Source organism: Neopelma chrysocephalum, unplaced genomic scaffold (assembly GCF_003984885.1).
Source record: "Neopelma chrysocephalum unplaced genomic scaffold, ASM398488v2 Primary Assembly neopelma1_24, whole genome shotgun sequence".
Lineage (NCBI taxonomy): Eukaryota > Metazoa > Chordata > Aves > Passeriformes > Pipridae > Neopelma > Neopelma chrysocephalum.
In genome coordinates this window covers 16,534,501-16,554,437 of record NW_020897693.1, presented here as the reverse complement: position 1 = coordinate 16,554,437, position 19,937 = coordinate 16,534,501, and the positions used below count along the sequence as shown (strand labels likewise).

The 19,937-nt window shown below is 45.3% G+C and overlaps 2 protein-coding genes across 2 annotated transcripts; one reads left to right on the top strand and one right to left on the bottom strand.

The window, feature by feature from the left end:
• The first annotated feature begins 307 nt into the window (after positions 1-307).
• Positions 308-12,548, top strand: LOC113978179 (transmembrane protein 178B-like). The gene is made up of 4 exons (XM_027704910.1): positions 308-940; positions 7,770-7,883; positions 9,005-9,142; positions 10,885-12,548. Exons 1-4 carry the CDS (start codon positions 559-561, stop codon positions 11,127-11,129), a joined length of 879 nt encoding a protein of 292 aa, XP_027560711.1. The 5' UTR covers positions 308-558; the 3' UTR covers positions 11,130-12,548.
• Positions 12,549-12,987: 439 nt separating this feature from the next.
• Positions 12,988-19,922, bottom strand: PSMC3 (proteasome 26S subunit, ATPase 3). Its single transcript, XM_027704866.1, has 12 exons — positions 19,789-19,922; positions 19,619-19,699; positions 16,715-16,840; positions 15,852-15,956; positions 15,695-15,757; positions 15,096-15,233; positions 14,825-14,968; positions 14,455-14,603; positions 13,869-13,965; positions 13,576-13,721; positions 13,326-13,407; positions 12,988-13,207 (listed from the first exon to the last, which is right to left on the bottom strand). Exons 1-12 carry the CDS (start codon positions 19,813-19,815, stop codon positions 13,097-13,099), a joined length of 1,269 nt encoding a protein of 422 aa, XP_027560667.1. The 5' UTR covers positions 19,816-19,922; the 3' UTR covers positions 12,988-13,096.
• Positions 19,923-19,937: the final 15 nt, after the last annotated feature.

Below are 19,937 nucleotides of genomic sequence, written 5' to 3'. Positions count from 1 at the left end.
AAATAGATTGACATTTTTCAGCTTTTCAGGCCTTATTTTCCATTAACTGCTAATGAGGGATTGAGGAGAAATCATCATCCAAACGTCAACAAATGCTGTTGGGGGAGATGTTTGTAGTTCGCCTCCCTTTGAAAAACTGCTGGCTGCCGCGGCCTCTCGGTGTGAGCAGGGCTGATCTCTGCCCTTCTGCCCTCCGGGCAGGCCGGATGGACGGACAAAGGGAGGCCGCGGAAAGGGTCGGGGGCTCTGCTCACCCCTTCCCCCGGTCATCCATCCCCTGGTAGCTGCCGGAGGCGGGACACAGGGACTCTGCCAAGGGAGGGGGCCTCGGTCCGCGGAGCAGGAGCCCGATGCTGTGGCGGGGGTCCGCGTCCGGGACTCCCTCGAGCCCGGGCCGGAGGGCCCCGGAGGGGATGCGCCGGTACAGCAGGGAGCTCGGCGCGGTGCCGGGGCGCTGGGGGCGCTGGCCCGGTGTCCCTTCCGGGGGCGGTGCTGCGGGCGGCGGCCCCAGTAGGGCTGCAGGGAAGCGCCCGCCCCTGCCACCCCCGGCGCGGTAAGATGGCGGCCGCGGCTCAGGCGCTGAGCGGCACCGGGCTGCTCCTGGCCGCCGCCGCCCTCGCCCTCCTGGCCGTGGCCATCGGCACCGACTCCTGGTACGAGACGGACGCGCGGCGGCACCGCGAGCGCTGCCGCGGCTTCGGCCACAAGCGCAGCGACCCGCCCGGCTCCATGTCGGCGCCCAGCTCGCACCTGCCGCTTCGCGCCCGGCCCCCGCGGGCGCTCCTGCCCGGGCGGCCCCCGGCCCCCGCCCCGGCCGCCGCCGCTTCCGCCGCGCTGGACTCGCACTGCGGCCGCCGCTTCAACTCCACCGTCTCGGGGCTCTGGAGGCGCTGCCACCGCGCGGGCTACGAGCCGGACAGCGAGGAGCTCATCCGGAAAGGTGCGGGGGCGGGGGGCGGTGGCGGCCCCGCCGCTGTCCGTGGTGCTGAGCGCGGCCCCGCCGGGGCGCCAGGTCTGCGGGCGGGGCCGCGGCTGCAGCTGCTGCGGCGAGGACGGGCCGGCGGGAGAGCGCGGACGGAGCCCCGACCAGCCCCGTGGCTCCTGGTGTCCCTGGCGTGCGGGAAGCGGCGAGCGTGGCCCTGACCCTATCCCGGTTTTGTGCACCTCCCTCTGCTTAAAATGCTGCAGTGCTGGGTGGAACCATGTCCTCGGAGAGCCCCTTCGGGGGCCCAGTGCAGGGCCTGACTCTCGAGCGTGGTCTCGGTGGGCGTCCTCCTAATCCTGGCACTTTCTTCTTATTGAGTGCTGAGAAATGTGCAGTATTGTTCATAGTGCTGTGATTTTTACAGCAAGGTGAAAGGGACCTGTTGTTCCTCTTCTTGCAGCGGGGAGTTTTCATTGCTGCAATAGATTGCCAGGCTTTCATGGTGATGGATGTCACTCAGGGTCCCCAGGGCGACAGAAGAGAAAGCTGTGGATCTTCTACTATTGTGGCACATGCTACAAAGCCAAGCAGGCCACGAAGTATGAATAAAATTCCTGCACTTGATGGTACAAATAATGTAGCGGGCTGACCCATGAAGCCAATGGGTTATGTATGGTTAATGATAGATAACAGGATTTACTGTTCCCGCAGGTACATATTAGCACAGGAAGAAGAGGAACTGGGAGAAGTGCTTCCATTGAGGCACAAAATGGAAATGCTATCTTAAGAAAACGAGAGCAGTTTTCGGCTTGGCTTCCAACTGTGACGCCAGTCCTGCACAGCAGAGGCTGGATAGACTGGCACTGTGAATCTCAGCTCGTCTTTGTCCCTTCTTTCCAATGCACAGCAGTTACTCTTATTTCTAGAAAGTCTAGTGCTGTGTGCTTAGCTTCTTTCTCCATTTAATCTCCTAGAATTCTTTTTATGCATTTTCATTTTTTAATTTCCATGTTGAGCTCCTTTTACTAAAAGGCAGCTCTTTAATTTCTTCCTATTAATTGTGGCTGTCATGTAAAATATTTATCTATTGTTTTGCTTCACATCAAGCAAAATGCTTTCAGCTCCCATTGAGATTAGCTAAGCTGGGGGGAAGGAATGGGAGGAATACTAGTTTGGTCGTCAGTACTTCTGTTTCAGAGATATTTTTCCAACACCTCAACAGTCAGACAGAGAGGCTTGAGTCTGCTTTCTACATGCACGAGGGCATTACAGGGTGGTGAATTATCTTCCTCAGGGTCTTATGTGTAAAACTGTAAATCCAAAAGGTTTTCTTTCTACTTTATTTCTTTTTTTTTCAGCTGTTCTAAAAACAGATCTTGCCTTTCCCTACAAGCCTTGCTTCCCTCATATTCTTTGCCTATTAGGTCTGCAGTTGCTACTGTAAAGATTTATGTGTCATCTTATAGAGGGAAATTATTAATAATAGTTTTTGTAGAATCAGATCTTTAAATACATATGACTCTCTTATCCCTTCCCCTGACCTCCTTTACTAGCAGCCTTTCCTTGTTCCTGCTGTGCCTGTCTTTTTCTCTGATAACTGTGATTAAGCAACCTTTTCCAACTGACGGTCAGGTGTGGCTGCGTCTGAGCTGTTCTCTCAAGCATGATACTAGATCTAGGCCTTCCAAAAAGAAAAAAACAGGTGTTTTTTCCCTGATGTGAGCTGAAGATTACTATTATGCACCTCTGAAAGTCCTACTTCCTCCTTGATTTGCATTAAGTTTTCAGCTAGCTCTTTGGTGATGTGTGATGCCTTCTTATATTCCTAGTATTTCCTTATTTATAGATTTTTATAGGCTTTTAGTGACAGAGGAGTAAATTTTTTTTCTCACACTCCTGTGTTAATTTTGGTTTGGATTTATACTCTCCATTTTTCTTACTCTCTCTGGAATAAGATTTCTTTCTGTGTCTATCTTGAATTCTGAATAAATTGCTAAGTCCATAAATACTCTTATCCATTTAGATAATTGGATGGATTTTCAGTCCTGTATTTATCTACTGCTATTAATACAAAATGGTTCTGTGGAAACTTTCATACTTGAGCATTGTAGCTAATGATGCATATGCATGCATCCATTTATATATCTAAAATAAATATTAAAAAAAAATAAAATATATTTACTTCATATGTTTAAAAGGAAAAGGCAGAAGTCAAAAAATGTAGCTCAAAACTGAGAGGTGGGAGATGTTTAAATGTAAGATGGGAATGATGTGTGGGATTTTTCTTAAAATGCAGAATCACCATTTTGGAACTGTGAAAAAATATCTTTTTTCATTTTAAAAATACAATTAAGAGGGCAAAAGAAGAAATAATGTACAAACCACGTGGGAAAAATGGAGATTAGCAGTCAGTAAGAGATAGCAGCCAGAGAACTGAACCACTTCATGGGGAAATTATGGGGATCTATGTGTGTAAGGAGGGACTCTGTGAGTGCAAGAACTTGAGTAAATACATCATCTTGTAGAGCCTGTGCTATGTGGATTACACGTTGGATAACTGATGCTACAGCAAAAACCTTCTACGTGGAGTATTTTTAAGTAGTGAGGTCTTACAGGGATTTATTATATCCTGTTTAGAGATTTCTCTACCTATTAGAGTAAAAGAGTGTTGCTTACAAAATGGTGACAGTAGAAAATGATTAATTAGGACAGATCCATTCTAACAGGGTGCTTTGGATAACTTGGTGGGTTCATTTGAAAAACATGCATAAATTGAAGGAATTAAAAAGAAACGGTTCATCACTGCTGATAAACTGGGGATTTTATTGCTTTTCAAGCTTGCTCTGAAAAGTCTCTGGGATGGGACTGGTACGTCTCACATAGACTGGGCAGAAAAGATTTCTTAGTATCATTATGTAGCTGAGAATGTGAGGAGAACCACTGGGTGCTTAAGGAGAAGAACACAACAGTTTGTGGCAGTAATGAGGCCCTTGAGAGAAAACTGCTCAGTCCTGGTGTCTGTACTGTTCCTATTCTTTCCGACTGATGATAAATTGGAAGAATTAGAGGATTGACTGTGAGGCCTGTAGAGGATCTACTATAGTGGCATGTTTAATAAACTCAATCTCTTTGGTCATGGTCCTTGGTAAGTATGATCTGTCAGTAAGTGTGATCTGTAAAAAGTATCATGGTATCTTAAAGGAAAGTTGATTTATTTGATCTGGTGGCCCTTGGGTGCCGATATGGACAGAGTGAACCCATAGCTGTGATGCTCCTCACAATCTTGGGCAGAAATGGTAGGAATACGCCAGGGAGCTTCAGTGGCCACTTGGTCCGGGGCATAAGGGAGGGGAGGGCCAGACCTCATGTGGTAATGAATTGTTAACTGCCCATGGCTGCTCATGGTCAGAAGAGGGTCTCTCCCAGCTGTGTGAGAGTCAAACTACTCTAAGATAGGACTGGGCCACATAGCAGAACTGAAAATGAGAACCCCTCCATTTCCTCCTTATAAGTGGAACATGGGCAATAAAGAGAAGAAAACTCACGTTTCAAAGTTGGAGAGAGACAAAAACTGAATTGAGAGAAAGTCAGGGTACACTGAGCCCAGGATTACAAACTGAATGTATCACAGCAGGCCTGCGTCTGTGTTTCCAGGTTTCTGGCAGTTTAGGAACAAGGGACCTGTGCTCTGCCTGGATATCTAGCTATTTTAGCCAACATCTTCTAATATATCCCAGCCTTCATATTCAGTCAGGAGAAAGGACTCGTTCAGGGACACTCACATGTACTGTTTTGGGTTGTGTGAGTTCCAAGGGTTGTGGGAGGGGAACCTGTCTGCATTTGTAATCTTGAAGGGTAAAAAAAACACATTGAGGACAAGGTGTTAGAAACAATGTTGGCTGTGAGAAGGCACAGGCATGTAGTTTGGCCATTAAAGTGTCAGTGTGACACTGCTGGATGGAGTTCGTTGCAGTTCATGTTTATCTTTTAATCAAGAAAATTGCACATGTAAAATGCACATTGTGCGATTTTCACACTGTTCTTTTAAGGCCCCTTAGAAATGCTGGGATCAGGCTGTCTGTCTAATCTTTTTCTTGTACATGTGCTTTATGGTAAGCTAATGACATGAGCACCTGCCCCCTTCTGTCCTGTATTCTTAATTTACTTGTGTGCCAAAAAATACAACGCTTACTTACTTGTTGATCACCATGTGACTCTGTTCTGTTCGAGCCCTTGCCTGAAGGCAAAGCTTTTAATTTTGGCAGGCTTTCTTATGGTGCTTGTCTCACTGTATTATTAAAAAAAAGGTTTCTGAAATGGAGGGCAGGATGCTGTCCCTATTCTATAGACTGCAATTTAAGGTATGTAAGGGATCAGGTCAAAGGACTTATTGGAGTACCTTTGAAATACCTTTGACTTCACAATAATTTTGAGACTGCAGACCTGATTTTGATTTTTACTTTTTTTTTTCTTGAGTACTTAGAGAACAAGGTGTTATATGACTTTAAATACAGCCCTGTGGAGTACCTGGCCATAATTGAGTGCATGGCGTCTCTGCAAATGAGACCTAGAGATTGTCTCAGAAAATGGGAAACATGAACTAGCGACTGCAGATGCAAAATCTGGCTACTGAAGATTGCCTGGGTGCATGTTATGGTTTTCTGGGAGAAAGCTGGTAGGTATTCAACTGAGAGATCCCCCTCACTGCTTCCCTGATCCCCTGACTCTTGCCTGCCTATTTCAGCTTTTTTAGCAGACCTACATAGAGAGACCTCTCTTGTTTTGCTTATGGTGACTCACACCAGAGTAGGTCCAGCCTCTGCTCTAAGGGAAATGGGAATCTTGTTAGAAAAATGGCTTGTGCTGGTGTAGTCCAAAGGCCGTCACCAAGCACGTGGATTAGAGGTCAGTGGTGAGCAAAAACCCTAAAATTTGTGAACTCCTGAGCTCTTTGTTTTGCAAACTTGCTGTTTTAGTATAATTGTATGTGCTACCTACATAAAATTAGCACTTTGAATTACAGGGAAGAAAGGATTAGGAGTATAATTTCTAAACCAAAGGCAGAATGAATTGATATTCAAAAACTTCCAAGTAACCAGGTTTGTATAGGAAGGTGAAGAGATTTTAGTTTAAGTTTACATGTTAAACTCTTGGAATTACATAGAGCAAGTATTTTTCTCAGTGATGTTTTAGCTGAGGAGTCCATAGCTTTGATCATGAGAGATGTACATCTCTAGTCTTCGCTTTTTCTTTAATGAGGTATAAAAATAGTAGTCCTTGCTCTTATGAAAAAATACTGCTTCATGTATGCTACTTTTATAATCAGAATATGTAAGTGCATAGATCATATTTTAATGAGTCCAGTGCATTGTAATCTGAAATCTGATGTCATTCGTTTGTTCTGAATACATATTTCTCTACAACACATGTAAATCATGTCAATATTGAAGTTGAATTCAGTCAGCAGTTACAGATGAAATTTAATTAGATACTGTGATGTGCTGCTTATGGCCTAAATTCTTAACTTAATATTTATAGCCTTTTCAAATGAACTGGCATAGTCTGTCACTGGGTTGTCTTGCTGATCATTTATTCAGGTGGCTCTAGACACTTGTCCTGAGATAAGTGCAAAGAGGGAGCACTGCTCCACAGGGTGGTGGAGAATGGCTGAAGGTGAAGGGCAGAACTCCGTGTATCGTGTCTCACTGCCAGTGCTCTGTGGTGTTGGGGAAGTGTCAGGGAGCGACAGCAGGGGAAGGGGTGTAGTGGGAAGTACATCTGAGGGTGGGGGCATGCTTGAAATGGGGGGAAATCCAGATCACCTTTCCTATCCTGGCCTGATGACTGGATTGTCTGGGCCTCTTGCATGCAACTCCTAATGTCGTGAAACGGGGGTTTCCTCTTTGCAAGTCCTTGCAGAAACCAGGTCAGTAGTCCCAGTAAACATCGTTAGAGAACAAAATCATGTTTCTCATTGCCGGGGGAACTGCACAAAGCCCATAGCTTCTCATGGGTTTTCTGGTGTCTTTTACAAAGCTGATCACTGAGTTTGCAGCTCTATGCTTGTGACTGTTCATCAGCTTAATTAGCTCACTGGCCAACTCATTGTTTTTGATTGGTTCTTCTGCCCCAACATTTAAAGAGCAGTAATGACCCTGTAACCATTGTTTAAGGGGAACTTTTTGTACTAATTAGCTCTTTTACCTTTCTAGCTGTTCACTTCTATCCCACCATCCATGTTTATTCTCTCCCATTTTCTGAACTGAAAATCCATTTCAAGAAGAACATGCTTGTATGTTCACATTTACATGTGGGGTACACTTTTCTTAAGCTATAGTGGAAACAAGCCTACCTGGGTACTATTATTCATTGAAAATAAAGCAAAGAGTTGATGACTATTGGAGTGAATTCAAATGATTTTCCCATGCAGGTCACTTCCCAGCATTCATGCAAGATTTTCAAAGTGGTTCAACTCTGTCTTAGAGACAAAACAAGTCTTGGTACTTGGACACGTTCTTGTGCCCTGAGACATCCCATAGCAGTTCCTCTAGGAAGCTTCTGGAGATGTTTTTGGTCACTGTCCTTAATGTTTACTTTTATCTATTGCTGCTCGGAGCTTGCCTGGATCAGCACCTAGTTTCCTCTTTGCTGGTGTTTCTTTGTAGCAAGGTTCCCTCCCCTCCTAATCCCAAAGCCTTTGAAGTAAGCAGCTCTTTTTTGGTTACATTTGCTCTGTTACCGAACTAAAGCTTCCCCTATGTGAGTTCTGCCAGGCCAGCCAACTCAACAGCAAGTGCAAGGCATAGAGCTGTCATGCTGTTTCACACTGATGTTTCTTTTACAGGAGTTATCCAGCGCTGCACTGCTGTGAAGTACCACTATACCTCCAGCTCTCTGCCTCGCAACTTGCCTGTCAACATCACAAACACAATCCGGCAGGATGAGTGGCATGCGCTCCGTAAGTAACCCAAAGTAGTGTACAAGACTGTTTGGATTACTTCAAGCCTTAATGTGATGCCAAATGAGGGTTCTGAGTCACCTAGGTGTCACTGGGCTCTAAGCATAAATACACATTTATTAGTGAGGGAGTGCAAGCAGCCGACAGTATAATTGGAAGGGGACATGAGGTTTGGAGGGGCTTAAAGCTGTGAATTCAGGAATACGGGTGTGTATGGAGTGTGCTGCAAGGTGGATCTGGGGACAGACAGGTCCTAGCTGGCTTACAGCAAAGGTGCTGCATCACTGTATAGACCTTGTTGCGTTTTTCTGTGTGCACCTGGTGACCTGGTGCAACCCTCTGGTGACCAACTATTTTAGGGAACATCTCCGTTTGTCCTTTCAACTTCTTGTTACTAGCACCTGGCCCACAAGCTGCCTTATGCCCAAGTCCTTCCCACACAGATAACTGACCTGTAGCCTGTGACTGAGAATGATTTAATCAGTTTTTTCTGCTCCTGCTTTTCTGTTTTTTTTTTCTTTTTCTATTGCCTCACATAATTCAGCCTAGCCCCTGTCATGTGAGAGTCCATGCCAAGGAAATCTTATTTCAGCTAGAGACTGAACTAGGAGGAGACAAGAACAGCAATTTTACTATGGATGACTAAGTGCTCTTCATATCACTGGTACCCAAGCTTTTTTTTAGAGCTTGTTACTGGATTTGTTCCCATAATACTGTATCGATCTGCTGTCTGCTTCGGTCCTCCCACTATTCTTCTTTTCAGTTCACGTTGCCTTCCATGTGCTAGTCCTTTAGTTCCCTTCAGTGTCCCCTCTCGCTTCTTTTGTTTCTATTTTCAGCAGGCACTCCTCCAACAAGCTCTATCCCAAAGAAAGACACCACACCAGAAAAAGAAAAAAAGCCCCTGCAGTATTAGCATAGTGCTGAGTTCATAATACACCCCTTCTATCCCATGTTGGGCAAACTATCTCAAAGAAGCTACAGGAGGAGGAATCCATGGGTGAAGTATAAACTTTAGAACCAGTAAATCTACATCTGTCTGGACTCTCCCCTGGCTGTCCTGTCTAGGTGCCACCATCTTCATGTCTTCTTTTTTGCTTTTCTCCTTTCTCTTTCTTCAGATCTGCGGAGGATGACAGCTGGCTTCATTGGCATGGCAGTCTCCATCATCCTGTTTGGGTGGATCATTGGTGTGCTGGGCTGCTGCAAACAGCAGGAGCTTATGCAGTATGTGGCTGGGCTGCTCTTCCTGATGGGAGGTGAGAGCCTTTTGCTTCTGCTCCTCAAGTTACCACATTCAGTATTGCTGGCTTGTAAAAGTCAAGTCAGCCCACAGCAACCACATGAAGCAGCAAAATTTTTTAGTCAGCACAGTGCAGTTACCACTTCCAGCAGTGGGCAGGATCTGTGATTGCATGGGTATTTGCATGTTTCTGAGTAGACCCCCAATGTATGTGTATGAGCCTTCTGCTCTAGAGAGCTGGTGTGTAGCCCCAGAGATCATGTGCACAATGAGCACTGTCCTCTTTCATGCTCCAAATGTGCGGCCTGTGGCTCCTTTCAGACAGCTCAGCTCAGTTTTCCCTAGGGAATCATAACAAACAAACAATTTGATTTGGAGCACCTTTCTGATACTCAAAGATGAAGTGTAATAATGAAGTCCAAACCCAGCCAAGCCTGGGAGAACATTAGTCCAGTGATAAGGACATGAACTTAGTGCTTTCCAGTGTTAGATCTGTTTGTCCTGGCTGGGAGCAGACTTTCTGGGTGGCCAGAGGTTTTTCTGAAAACCTTTCTTTGATTGTTCAGCTTAAAAATGGTCAGTATTTTATCTTTATTTGAAAGGACATAGTAGCAACAACAAGTGTACCAAAAGGGTGAGGTACTGCGTGAGGTACTGAGATGCTCCAAGGGTGGGGTGCAAGCAGTAAATATGCAATTTTCAAGTATGAAAAATTGCAAATTACCTAAAAGCCAGACCTGCTACCCTAGAGGCCCAGTGTCAGCATCTATAATGGCTGCAAGCAAGGAACTTCTTGGTTAACAGCATCTCTACCACCTGAACAAGTAGGTGTGACACTGGTTTGGTGCCTCTTTTGGGGTAGAGTGTGTGGGGAAATCTTCCCTTGCCATAGACAAGCCTTCTCAAGGAGTGTTTTTGGAAGGCTGCACAAAACCCACCCTACTGACATAGTGTGATGCTAGAAAGGCTGGAAGTTAGGCTTGTGCTGTCCTTGATAATCTTATGTGCTGCTTAACTGCAGTTTCCTTTGGGAACATTTTGGTTTCTTTATTGCACAGCAGTGAACGAGTAAAGTATTGTAAGTGGAAGAGGTAGACTGGGTCCCCTTCAAGTGCTTTTGCACTTAGTGTGATGGGCATGCTGTCAGCAGTAAGAGCTGTCATTAGTATTTAGACATAAATGTACAGCTGGAGAGAATAAAATGATCACCTTGAGACTAGTGTACTAGTGCATATTAGACATACTAGAGTGCCTTGCATTATGTTTCTTATGATTTTTTCTTCCTCTATATAGGTGTTTAGTGAATGTGTAGCAGATGACAAAATCCTGGGCACTGTCTATGGGCCTAGGGTACAGCTGGCAGAAGTATAGGTGTTCCTAGTAGAAACCAAGCAGTGCTGCACTTGCAGCACTGGGATTCAGTATTAACCTTCTATAGGAGAAACTGCTCGGATACTGTCTGGAACCTGATGACATTAGTTGGTGAACTATACGTGACTGAGTTCAAAATTGCAACAGAAGGAGCTAAGACAATATTGGTTATTTGTGAATCAAGGTATCCTGCAGTCCCACATATTTTCCCTTTTTTTTTTTTTTTTCTCTGCTTTATAATAAGAATGACTGGTAGGACTGAAGAAAAAACCCAAGGGTAATTCTTGATTTTGAAAATTCATGACTGAAAATACCTAGGGTTAAAAACCCAGCGCATAATTAACCTGTCTGAGGGCAGTGTAGAACCCTCTTGCTTTTCTCCTGCAGGTACATGCTGTATCATCTCACTCTGCACATGCGTAGCTGGGATCAATTTTGAGTTATCTCGCTATCCTCGCTACGTCTATGGGCTGCCAGAGGACATCAGTCATGGCTATGGCTGGTCCATGTTCTGTGCCTGGGGAGGGCTGGGCCTCACCCTGCTGGCTGGGTTCCTCTGCACATTGGCCCCATCACTCAACACTTCCCGGGCATCCGTACAAAAACCCAGACAAGAAAACGGGGCTGTGTGACCCTGGAGGAAGTGAGGAGAGACTCTGGAAAGCGCAGCCTGGGCAGAGCTGTGGGTTAACACCAGGAAGAGGTGGCATGTCGGTGCGTAGAGAGCAGTGCCATAGCTGTTGAAACACCAGCCCCTGGGATGCTGCTACAGCCTCCAGTCGCAGACATGGACATTGCAAGTAACTCCAGGTTTGAATTATGGGCAACTTGATCATTGATGGTTTAAGGGGGACAGTTCTTTCAATTTGTTTTTCTTCTGTTTACAAGGGATTAAGTCCAAGGCTGTGTCTTTTTTTGTGCTGTTTTTTGAACTGTACCTCCACGGTCCTGTTATTGTCCAGTTGTAAGGGATGTTTACGCACCAACTCTATTGCTGCAGGTCTGTGTAATTCAGACCAAAATTAGGGCAAGGAGCTAAGTGAAGTTGGCTTGAACACTTTTGCAACAGGCGTGTCTAGTGTTGGCTCAGGCCATCTTTTCCCAAAAGAACCTTGATCTAAGCCGAGGTTTAGGCCAAAGAATTAGCCCATTCTTAGTATTAATTCATTTAAATCAGAAACCTGTGCTATTCTTTGCTGTGGTATCATCTATTTACTTACTACTAAAGCTGTTTCGAAAAGGAGCCAGCTGTAACTGAGCGGCAAGACTCCAAGAAAACTCTTACTGGCTTTAGGAAAGGAGGGGAAAGTTTTTCTCAGCTTCTTACACAGGTAAGGTTACTCATTTGGCTAACTAACATACCCTTTTTTTAAAGGGGAGATGTATGCAACATGCAGCTTATAACTATTCCACTAGAGGCCAGGGTATGTTTCTCAAAATATGTCACAGTTTGAGCTGCCAGGATCAACCTTCACCCTCTTAACTATCTTGTGGGTGCACTTCTGTTCTGTAAAAGGAGATGAGTAATTCTCCCCAAGCTCAAGTAACAGTACTGCTAAAATAGCAGATGTACAGCCCCCTCTAATACTAACGTCCAAAGGAACTACAATGTACTTTCCTCAGGAACGTGTGGCTTCTGCTCACTTCTCCACTCACCCTTTCTAATGTCAAATGCCTCCTGAGCAGTGTGTCAAGAACATGCATGTTTTGCTGGAACAAGATCCCCCTCCAAAATGACACTAAGGACCTTGGTACCAGCACAAGTACTAGGGCTAACTCAGGAACATCAGCCAAAGTACTTTGGGGTGCATTTTTCTTTCGTTCATTGATTTTTTTTTTCCCCCTCACATCCCTGCCCCTCTCCCAAGCGTCCAAAAACTGCACAGGTAAAGATGAGATGGCCAGCATTTGGAGATGTTTACATTGTATTTAAAATACAATACAGTGGCATGTAAGATACTTAATGCTAAAGTCAGTGTATTTATGAGAAGTGTAATTTTTAAATGGAAGTTGTAATTCTCAACTGGCATTAAAAGTACTGAAAGACTTGCTCAGTGGATGGACCCTTGAATTCTTTATGACTAATCACCAGACTGATTCATCAGAGAGCTCACATACATACCAGCAATGGTGTTAAAGCTTCCAGAGTTAAGTTCAAACATCATTCATATGTGAATTGTGTTTACTTCTCCCTTGAAAAATGCGTGTTAGTTCAAAATATTCAAACACTAACAAAGCTGTAGAATATTCACTGGCTGCACAGGTAGAAACCGGGGATGCTGTCTGAGCTGCAGCTCATCAATGTCAAAGAACACTTACTGCAGTATAACCTGCTGGTCCTCATCCAGAAGTAGCAGAACAGGATTTAACCCAGTTCTAACAGGACGGTCCAAAAGCAGCATAACGGGCACCATGGACAGGAGGCTTACAACCTCCCTTATACAGATGTAGAATCACTGAGCAAGGGTGACAGCCCCAACACATCACAGATTAGTTTTTAAAGGGAAAAAATGCTTTATTTTTTCCAGACAGAAAGTAAGTGATACAGTCCAGTCTAGTCCTGTCCTCTGCCAAGGCCACAATCTTGACTGGGCAGAGATCAGGCATAGTACTGCAGGTTGGCTTTTTTCTTTGCTTGAACCTCCAGGATTCCTTCCATGTAGTCCTCATGAGTGAGCTCCGTAGCTCCACGGCGGAGAGCAATCATCCCCTGCCCAACGAGACAGTATTTAGAAAGGGAATGTGAGCACCACATCAGTTCCAATTACGCCACATTAGCTTTTGCATTTCCCTCCCATCAGTGCTGGCTGCTGTAGAGGAATACTTACCGCTTCAACACACACAGCCTTGCACTGGGCTCCATTGAAATCATCTGTGCAGCGAGCCAGTTCCTCATAGTTCACATCAGGGCTGATATGAGCAGAAAAGGGGAAAAAAAAGTATAAACATGTACCAAATAAAAAAGCAAGGCAGGGAGTTTCCTTAACCCAACACTGAGCTCTCAACAAGTGACTGCCAACCGCTTCTCAGCCCTGAGGTACCATTGTGAGTGACAAACAGAGCCCCAGAAGGCCATACCTGACATTCATTTTGCGTGAATGGATCTGCATAATTCTGGCTCTGGCCTCCTCATTAGGCATTGGGAACTCAATCTTCCGATCTAATCGTCCAGAGCGGAGCAAAGCTGGGTCCAAGATATCAACCCGGTTGGTTGCAGCAATCACCTAAGTAGAAGTAGGATCATCAGTGTGAGGCACCTGGAGAACAGACCTCTTCTCCCCAAGGATCCAACAAGCTTCTTCCCTGGACATCGTTTCCATCCCCTGCCAGAGTGCCTTGGACCTCAGCAGCACTCCCTGCCAGATCCCAACCTTGACTTGTGTGTTGGGCTGGAAACCATCAAGTTGATTAAGCAGCTCCAGCATGGTCCTCTGCACCTCCCGATCACCAGCCTTCTCACTATCAAACCTGAGGAGGAAACAAGGGTAAAGCTATCAGCATGAACCTGACCAACCTGTCCCTATCTTTTCAATCACATCAAAAGACAGAATGACTGCAGTTCATAGTCCTTGGCCAAGGGCTTCCAGATTTCTCCTTGAAACTACAAGGAGTCCTACCATGATGAGGACTGCAACTAGAATAACTGTCAGCACCACCTGAGTCTTATTCAGCCGCTGAATGTGGCTCATGTTGCCCAGGCCCAAGTAGTAAAGGAAGGTGAACATCTCCACGCACCTGCTGCAGTGATCACAAAACAGTTTTATACAGCAGGAGACTATCAGATAGATATCAAGTCTCATGAATGTCACTCGTGAGCACAAGGATTGTGGCAACTGCTATGTGCAACTGTGTTTACACTCTGTTCCTGAGTAGACCATGCTTTAAGCGAGGCTATGCTCACATACACAGAGAAAGGGAGCTGCTCCCAAGAGCTTTACAACATGGCCTACACCTCACCTTTTAGTGCCAATGGCATCCAGTTCGTCAATAAAGATGATGGAAGGAGCTTTTTCCTTTGCGAGAGCAAAAGCATCGCGTACCAGCTTAGCTCCATCACCAATGAACATCTGCACAAGTTGTGGACCCGCAAGCTTCAGGAACGTAGCCTGGGAAATGAAAGAGAATCCTATGCCTCGTTTCTCAATAGGGTCAGTTATGAGTATTATAAGAAGCCCTTAATTAAAACAAGCAAGCAAGCAAACAGAAAAGAAAATCTCAGACTTTGTAACACCCGTTTGTATGTATGACACCTCTCTCCTTGGAGGTGTTCATATTCTTTGTCAGGTACTATTCTACAGCAGCACACACTTTCAAAGGTTCTTTTTACCTTGGTCTGGGCAGCACATGCTCGAGCTAAAAGTGTCTTCCCTGTTCCTGGAGGCCCATACATAAGGACTCCTTTGGGTGGCTGTATACCCAAATTTTCAAATTTCTCCTTATGATTCATTGGCAGGACAATGGCCTCCACGAGCTACAGCAAAAGAAAAACATTAATACATATACCTATTCTTCTCCACAGATCCAGGCTGCCTGCTTTTAAATTGAATTTCAAAGACTGTTGTTCTCCATCACACCAGAAACTACACACTAAGTATCACCTCTTGGATTTGTTTATCCAGCCCCCCGATGTCACTGTACTGCTCTGTGGGCCTCTCATCCACCTCCATGGCTTTCACCCGTGAATCATATTCAGTAGGCAGAGTCTCCAGGATCAAGTAAGAGTCTTTGTTCACTCCCTGTAAACACAAGTGCTTTGCTTTTAACAGGCCCTTCAGATAGCAATTAATAAACATGCAATCAAAGATAATTCACTAGACCTCAGGGACGCAGGAATAACCAGCTTTGACACTGGTGCTCAACAAATCACCACAGCTTGGCACAGTGGACAATGCCACAGTTAACCTACCACATTTTAAAAGAGTGGTCCAAATTACTTACAATACAAAAGACTAGGTTTAGAAAATTTACTAGATGATCTCTGAATTTTCAGCACCTACTTTTATGTGTAAAGAACACACATCCTAAACTACTTTTCTATACTACAAATATGACTGAACCCATAATATCTTTCTAATAAAATTTTAGTAAAGAAATGGTCTTGGGGAAACATGGATAGATTTGTTTCCTTTCTAAAGGGTAAGACATATGCAATTTTCTCACTACCATCATATCTAACCATCACAACAGCATCACTCACCACCAGGTCTCCAGGCTTCAACTTCTCAGCATCAACCAACCCAATAACGGGTAGGAAATATGTCTGTAGGAAAGAAACCAAAGTAAGCAAACCCAGATGTACTAGGAGAAGGTGCTTTGCATCACTCCTCACACCTGGCTGGGGACATGGATCTTACTTGACGTGTGGAGGTCTTGATCACAGCACATTTGCCCTTTCTCTGGGAATCCAGGTCAATGTTTGCTCCATCCTCCTCCTGGTCATTGGGGTCAACATCCAGCAGCTGAAAACCAGAGTGAAAGGCTTCATGAAAATGTAAACAGGCTAGCAGAATGACTCCAGGATTAATGCTTCTAAATTACATGGAGTGGGAGAAGTAAAACTTTCCATCATCCATCAGCAGTAGAATCCTGAAAGCATTAAAGCTCTCCTGTAAAAATCAATTTCTTTCTTTCCTCAAGAAGCAGCACACAACAATGCATAGAAAGACACTACAAAGTTCAGAACAAAGTAGTAGCTAATGGCAGTGATTCCTCCTCCCATAAGCAGCTCACATTAAGTTTTAAGTTCATTAAGTTTTAAAACAGTAGTACAAACCAATCCTGTTTTTAAAAATAGAAAACTATCAGCATTTTTTTTCCTATCATAAAAATTACTGAGTTAAAAAAAGAATATGATGTAGTAACAGAGCCACCGCCTTTCTTTTGTGTCACAAATGTGCTGTGTCACAAGTTTCAGAGAGCACATACAGAATTTCACATGCCCAAGCCTACACTTAGTGGGGCTGTGTCACCCTCTGATAGCTGCTACATACAGATGAACAGTAGCCAAAGCTTAAGGAATGACCCAGACAAGAAGTGGGCAAGTGACATGCACTTCCAGATCACAAACAGAAAAACCTGAAAGTCCTGGCTCCAGAAGCATCAGTAGTTTGAGAATACTTCATGTTCTGTATCACTGCTGAGCTCCCCTCCCTTTCTCCCTGTCACTATATACTGCACACAAGTCTCATGTCACTGCAGAAGAGCCCACCACTCTCACCTCAATAACATTGGAGACAAGATATGGCAGGGTTTTGTTCACTTTGATCTTCTCACTGTTCTCTTTGATCTTGTCTTTCATGGCCTGAAGTTCATGGGTCACTCTCAGTACTTCACTCTTCATGATCTGGAATTGGTACACAGAGGAAAGGAATAGGAATAGTATCAGGAGACAAGATAAAATTCATGTATTATTCCAAAAAGTAAACAGTTATAAAAACTAAAATCTTAGGAAACAGTGGGTATAAAGGGAAATGTAATATAAAAAGAGGAAAACCCAGCAAATTAGCCAAAATGGGTTAGGAATGCAGGCTGGTCTCTAACTAATCAATAACCCCAAGGAATTTCTTCCCAGTGTCACCTGGTAGCCTTAGTCTGATCAATGCATTGGCTTACTGGGTTGCAATGTGACCTAGATAACGACATGACCCAGACAAGGCAACTGTGGTTTGGTTGTGATTTTTTTAATGTATAGGTACCCAGGTAACTACATATACACACGCCTATTTTACAGTTATGTTTTGCAGGGGATTGGAACTAGACGATCTTTAAGGTCCCTTCCAACCCATACCATTCTGTGATTCAGCCTGGAGAAGAGCAGTTTCCAGGGAGACCTCATGGTGGCCTTTCAGTATTTAAAGAGGTCTTATAAGAAAGATGGGAACAGACTTTTTTTAGTAAGACCTGTTGCAATAGGACAAGGGGTAATGGTTTTAAACTTAAAGAGGGCAGATTTAAATCAGATATAAGGAAGAATTTTTTTACAATGAGGTTAGTAAAACACTGTAACAGGTTGCCCAGAGAGGTAGTGGATGCCACATTCCTGGAAACATTCAAGGCCAGGTTGGACAGGGCTGTGAGCAACCTGGTCTAGTTGAAGATGTCCCTGCTCATTGCAGGAGGGTTGGACTAGGTGACCTTTAGAGGTCCCTTCCACCCCAAACTATGATTCTACTAACTGTAAGGGGAAAAACCTATACAAAAAGAAGTTCTGTACTCACCATGCAACAGTAAGTACGTTTATACCCAAGACTAACATACCCAATACAGGTATTTTGTAGTGCTGTCTGGGTGATGTCCACATATGTTTTTCTCCCTTTACTGGCTAGCCATACAGTTTGAAAACATACAGTTTGTGATCCCCACTGAAGTGACTGTAGCACCACGAGGTCTCAGGAGAACTGGTCACACCTGAATTGGTGTGATTCTGTTTCACAGGGAAATCCACTCTTCTCTGAGAAAATATCTTTTTAAAACTCTTGACGCCTAAGCATAATACTGTGCTGTATCACATTCACAGGACAAAACTTTTACAAGAGCCAATACAGAATCTGTTACACAAAAATGCAAAAAACTTATAAATTTGATTTAATAAAACAGACTAGGAAACATTCAAGGAAAACTGCATGGGAGGACACCAATAAATATTTTGCAATTATGAAGCTCTTACTATAAAATGAAGAAGGGTACTTTTACTCCTTACTGTATTCTGTAATTTAAAAATAAGACACACATTTACCTTTACTGTCCTTATAGAATAAGAAAGTTAATAAGTCAGAATTACTTGTGGAGCCTAAAGCAGTATAAGATGAAGTTGCTCTGCAGAATTTATGAAATATTTTATCTCAATACTGCTAACATCAGGCAGCAGACAAACGTATACTAAAGTTACAAGTGCTCTTTTATGCAAAATGAGTCTACCTTGATACAGGTCTATCTAGTTAATATCTTAATGAATAAACAAGACAAGAAGATGGAGTGTATTCTCATGTTTGCAGATGACACCAAATTGGTGGGCATAGTCTCAAGGGCAGAACTGCCACTCACAGGGATCTTGAGAGACTGGAGAAACAGGCACAGAGGAAACCTGACAAAATTCAAGGACAAATGCAGAGCCTCGCACCTGGGAAAGAAGTGCACCTTGCAATGACACAGGCTGGTGATTGGCTGGCTGGAAACCAGCTCTGACGAAATGGACCTGGGGGTGTCCATGGACAGCAAAGTGAACAGGAGCCAGCCATGTACTCTGACAGTGTGGCAAACAGCATCCCAGGCTGCACTAACAGGAGTGAAGGCAGTAGATGGAGAAAAGTGATCAGTCCCCTTTACTCAACACTTGTTAGATCCTATCTAGAGTACTCGGTCCAGTTTGGCCCGCCCCATACAGTAAAGACATTGATAAACTGGACCGACTTCAGCATAGAGCCACCAAGATGGATAGGGGACTGGAGCACAGCCCCTCTGAGAAGTAGCTGAGGGAAGTGGGCTTGTTCAGCTGGAGAACTACTGGGGAAGGTATTAAGAAGACTGAACCAGACGCTTCACAGGAGTACACAGTGGGTGGATGAGACAACAGACAAAGACTGAAACAAGAGACGCTCAGCCTCTGTGTAAAGCAAATCTTTATCCTCACGAGGTCTGTCAAGTGGTGGCACTGAACATCCAGAGAAGTGGTGCAATATCTGTCTTCAAAGGCTTTCAAGATTCAACAGGATAAAGCCCTGAGCAGCCTGGCTTACGGCTGACCCTGTTTTGAAAAGGAGCTCGGCCTGGAGGTCTTCTCGAGTCCCTTCCAACATGAACTACCCGATGATCCTACCTGCGTCTCAGGCCACAGAACAGATCTCCCGCTCCCCTGTGCCTACGAGGCAGGCAAGACCATCCAAGGCTGTGTAGAACGACCGCCCACTAGCTTCCCCGGGCTTGCTTTCCCAGTGTTTCTACCCTCGAAAATCACCACTCCTCAATCTGCCGTTCTCGATCTAGTTAACCGCGTCTTACTTTCCGCTGCCCCGTGGCTGTGCTAAGCCCGCCCCGAGCTCCAGCAGCGCGAGGCTCCCAAGGCCGGACGGCCCGGCCTGGCCCGGCCGCGCTCCCCGGCCCGGCGGCGGCCCCGGGCCGCTACCTTGATCTCGCTGTCGAGGAGGCGGGTGCGCTGCACGATCTCCTCCGTGGACATCTTCAGCACCTCCTCGCCGACGCCGTCCTGCGGAGGCACAACGGCAGCGTCACCCTCAGCTCGGCCTCGCCCCAGCCCCAGCCCCGCCGCCCCTGGTCGCAACTCCGGTCCCTCACCTCCGACTCATCCCACACCGACGCCATTTTTCCGCCGGGCTGCGGACGCGCACCGCGCGGCGGGTTCGGGACGGCAGATTCCGCACTGCCCTCGCCCGCTCAGGGCGGGAGGCGGCGGGACGGGCGGCTCGGGGGCCCCGCGGCCCCTT

Bases quoted from the DNA above. Each gene is read 5' to 3' on its own strand.
- PSMC3 (XM_027704866.1), bottom strand. From the start codon at position 19,815: ATGGCGTCGGTGTGGGATGAGTCGGAG. The intron at 15,234-15,694 runs GTGAGTGATGCT...TTGTGTTTACAG, and splicing joins TGAAGCCTGGAGACCTGGTG to GGAGTGAACAAAGACTCTTA. The intron at 14,969-15,095 runs GTGATACTTAGT...CTTTTGCTGTAG, and splicing joins TGGATAAACAAATCCAAGAG to CTCGTGGAGGCCATTGTCCT.
- LOC113978179 (XM_027704910.1), top strand. From the start codon at position 559: ATGGCGGCCGCGGCTCAGGCGCTGAGCGGCACCGGGCTGCTCCTGGCC. The intron at 941-7,769 runs GTGCGGGGGCGG...TTTCTTTTACAG, and splicing joins CGAGGAGCTCATCCGGAAAG to GAGTTATCCAGCGCTGCACT. The intron at 9,143-10,884 runs GTGAGAGCCTTT...TTTCTCCTGCAG, and splicing joins GCTGCTCTTCCTGATGGGAG to GTACATGCTGTATCATCTCA.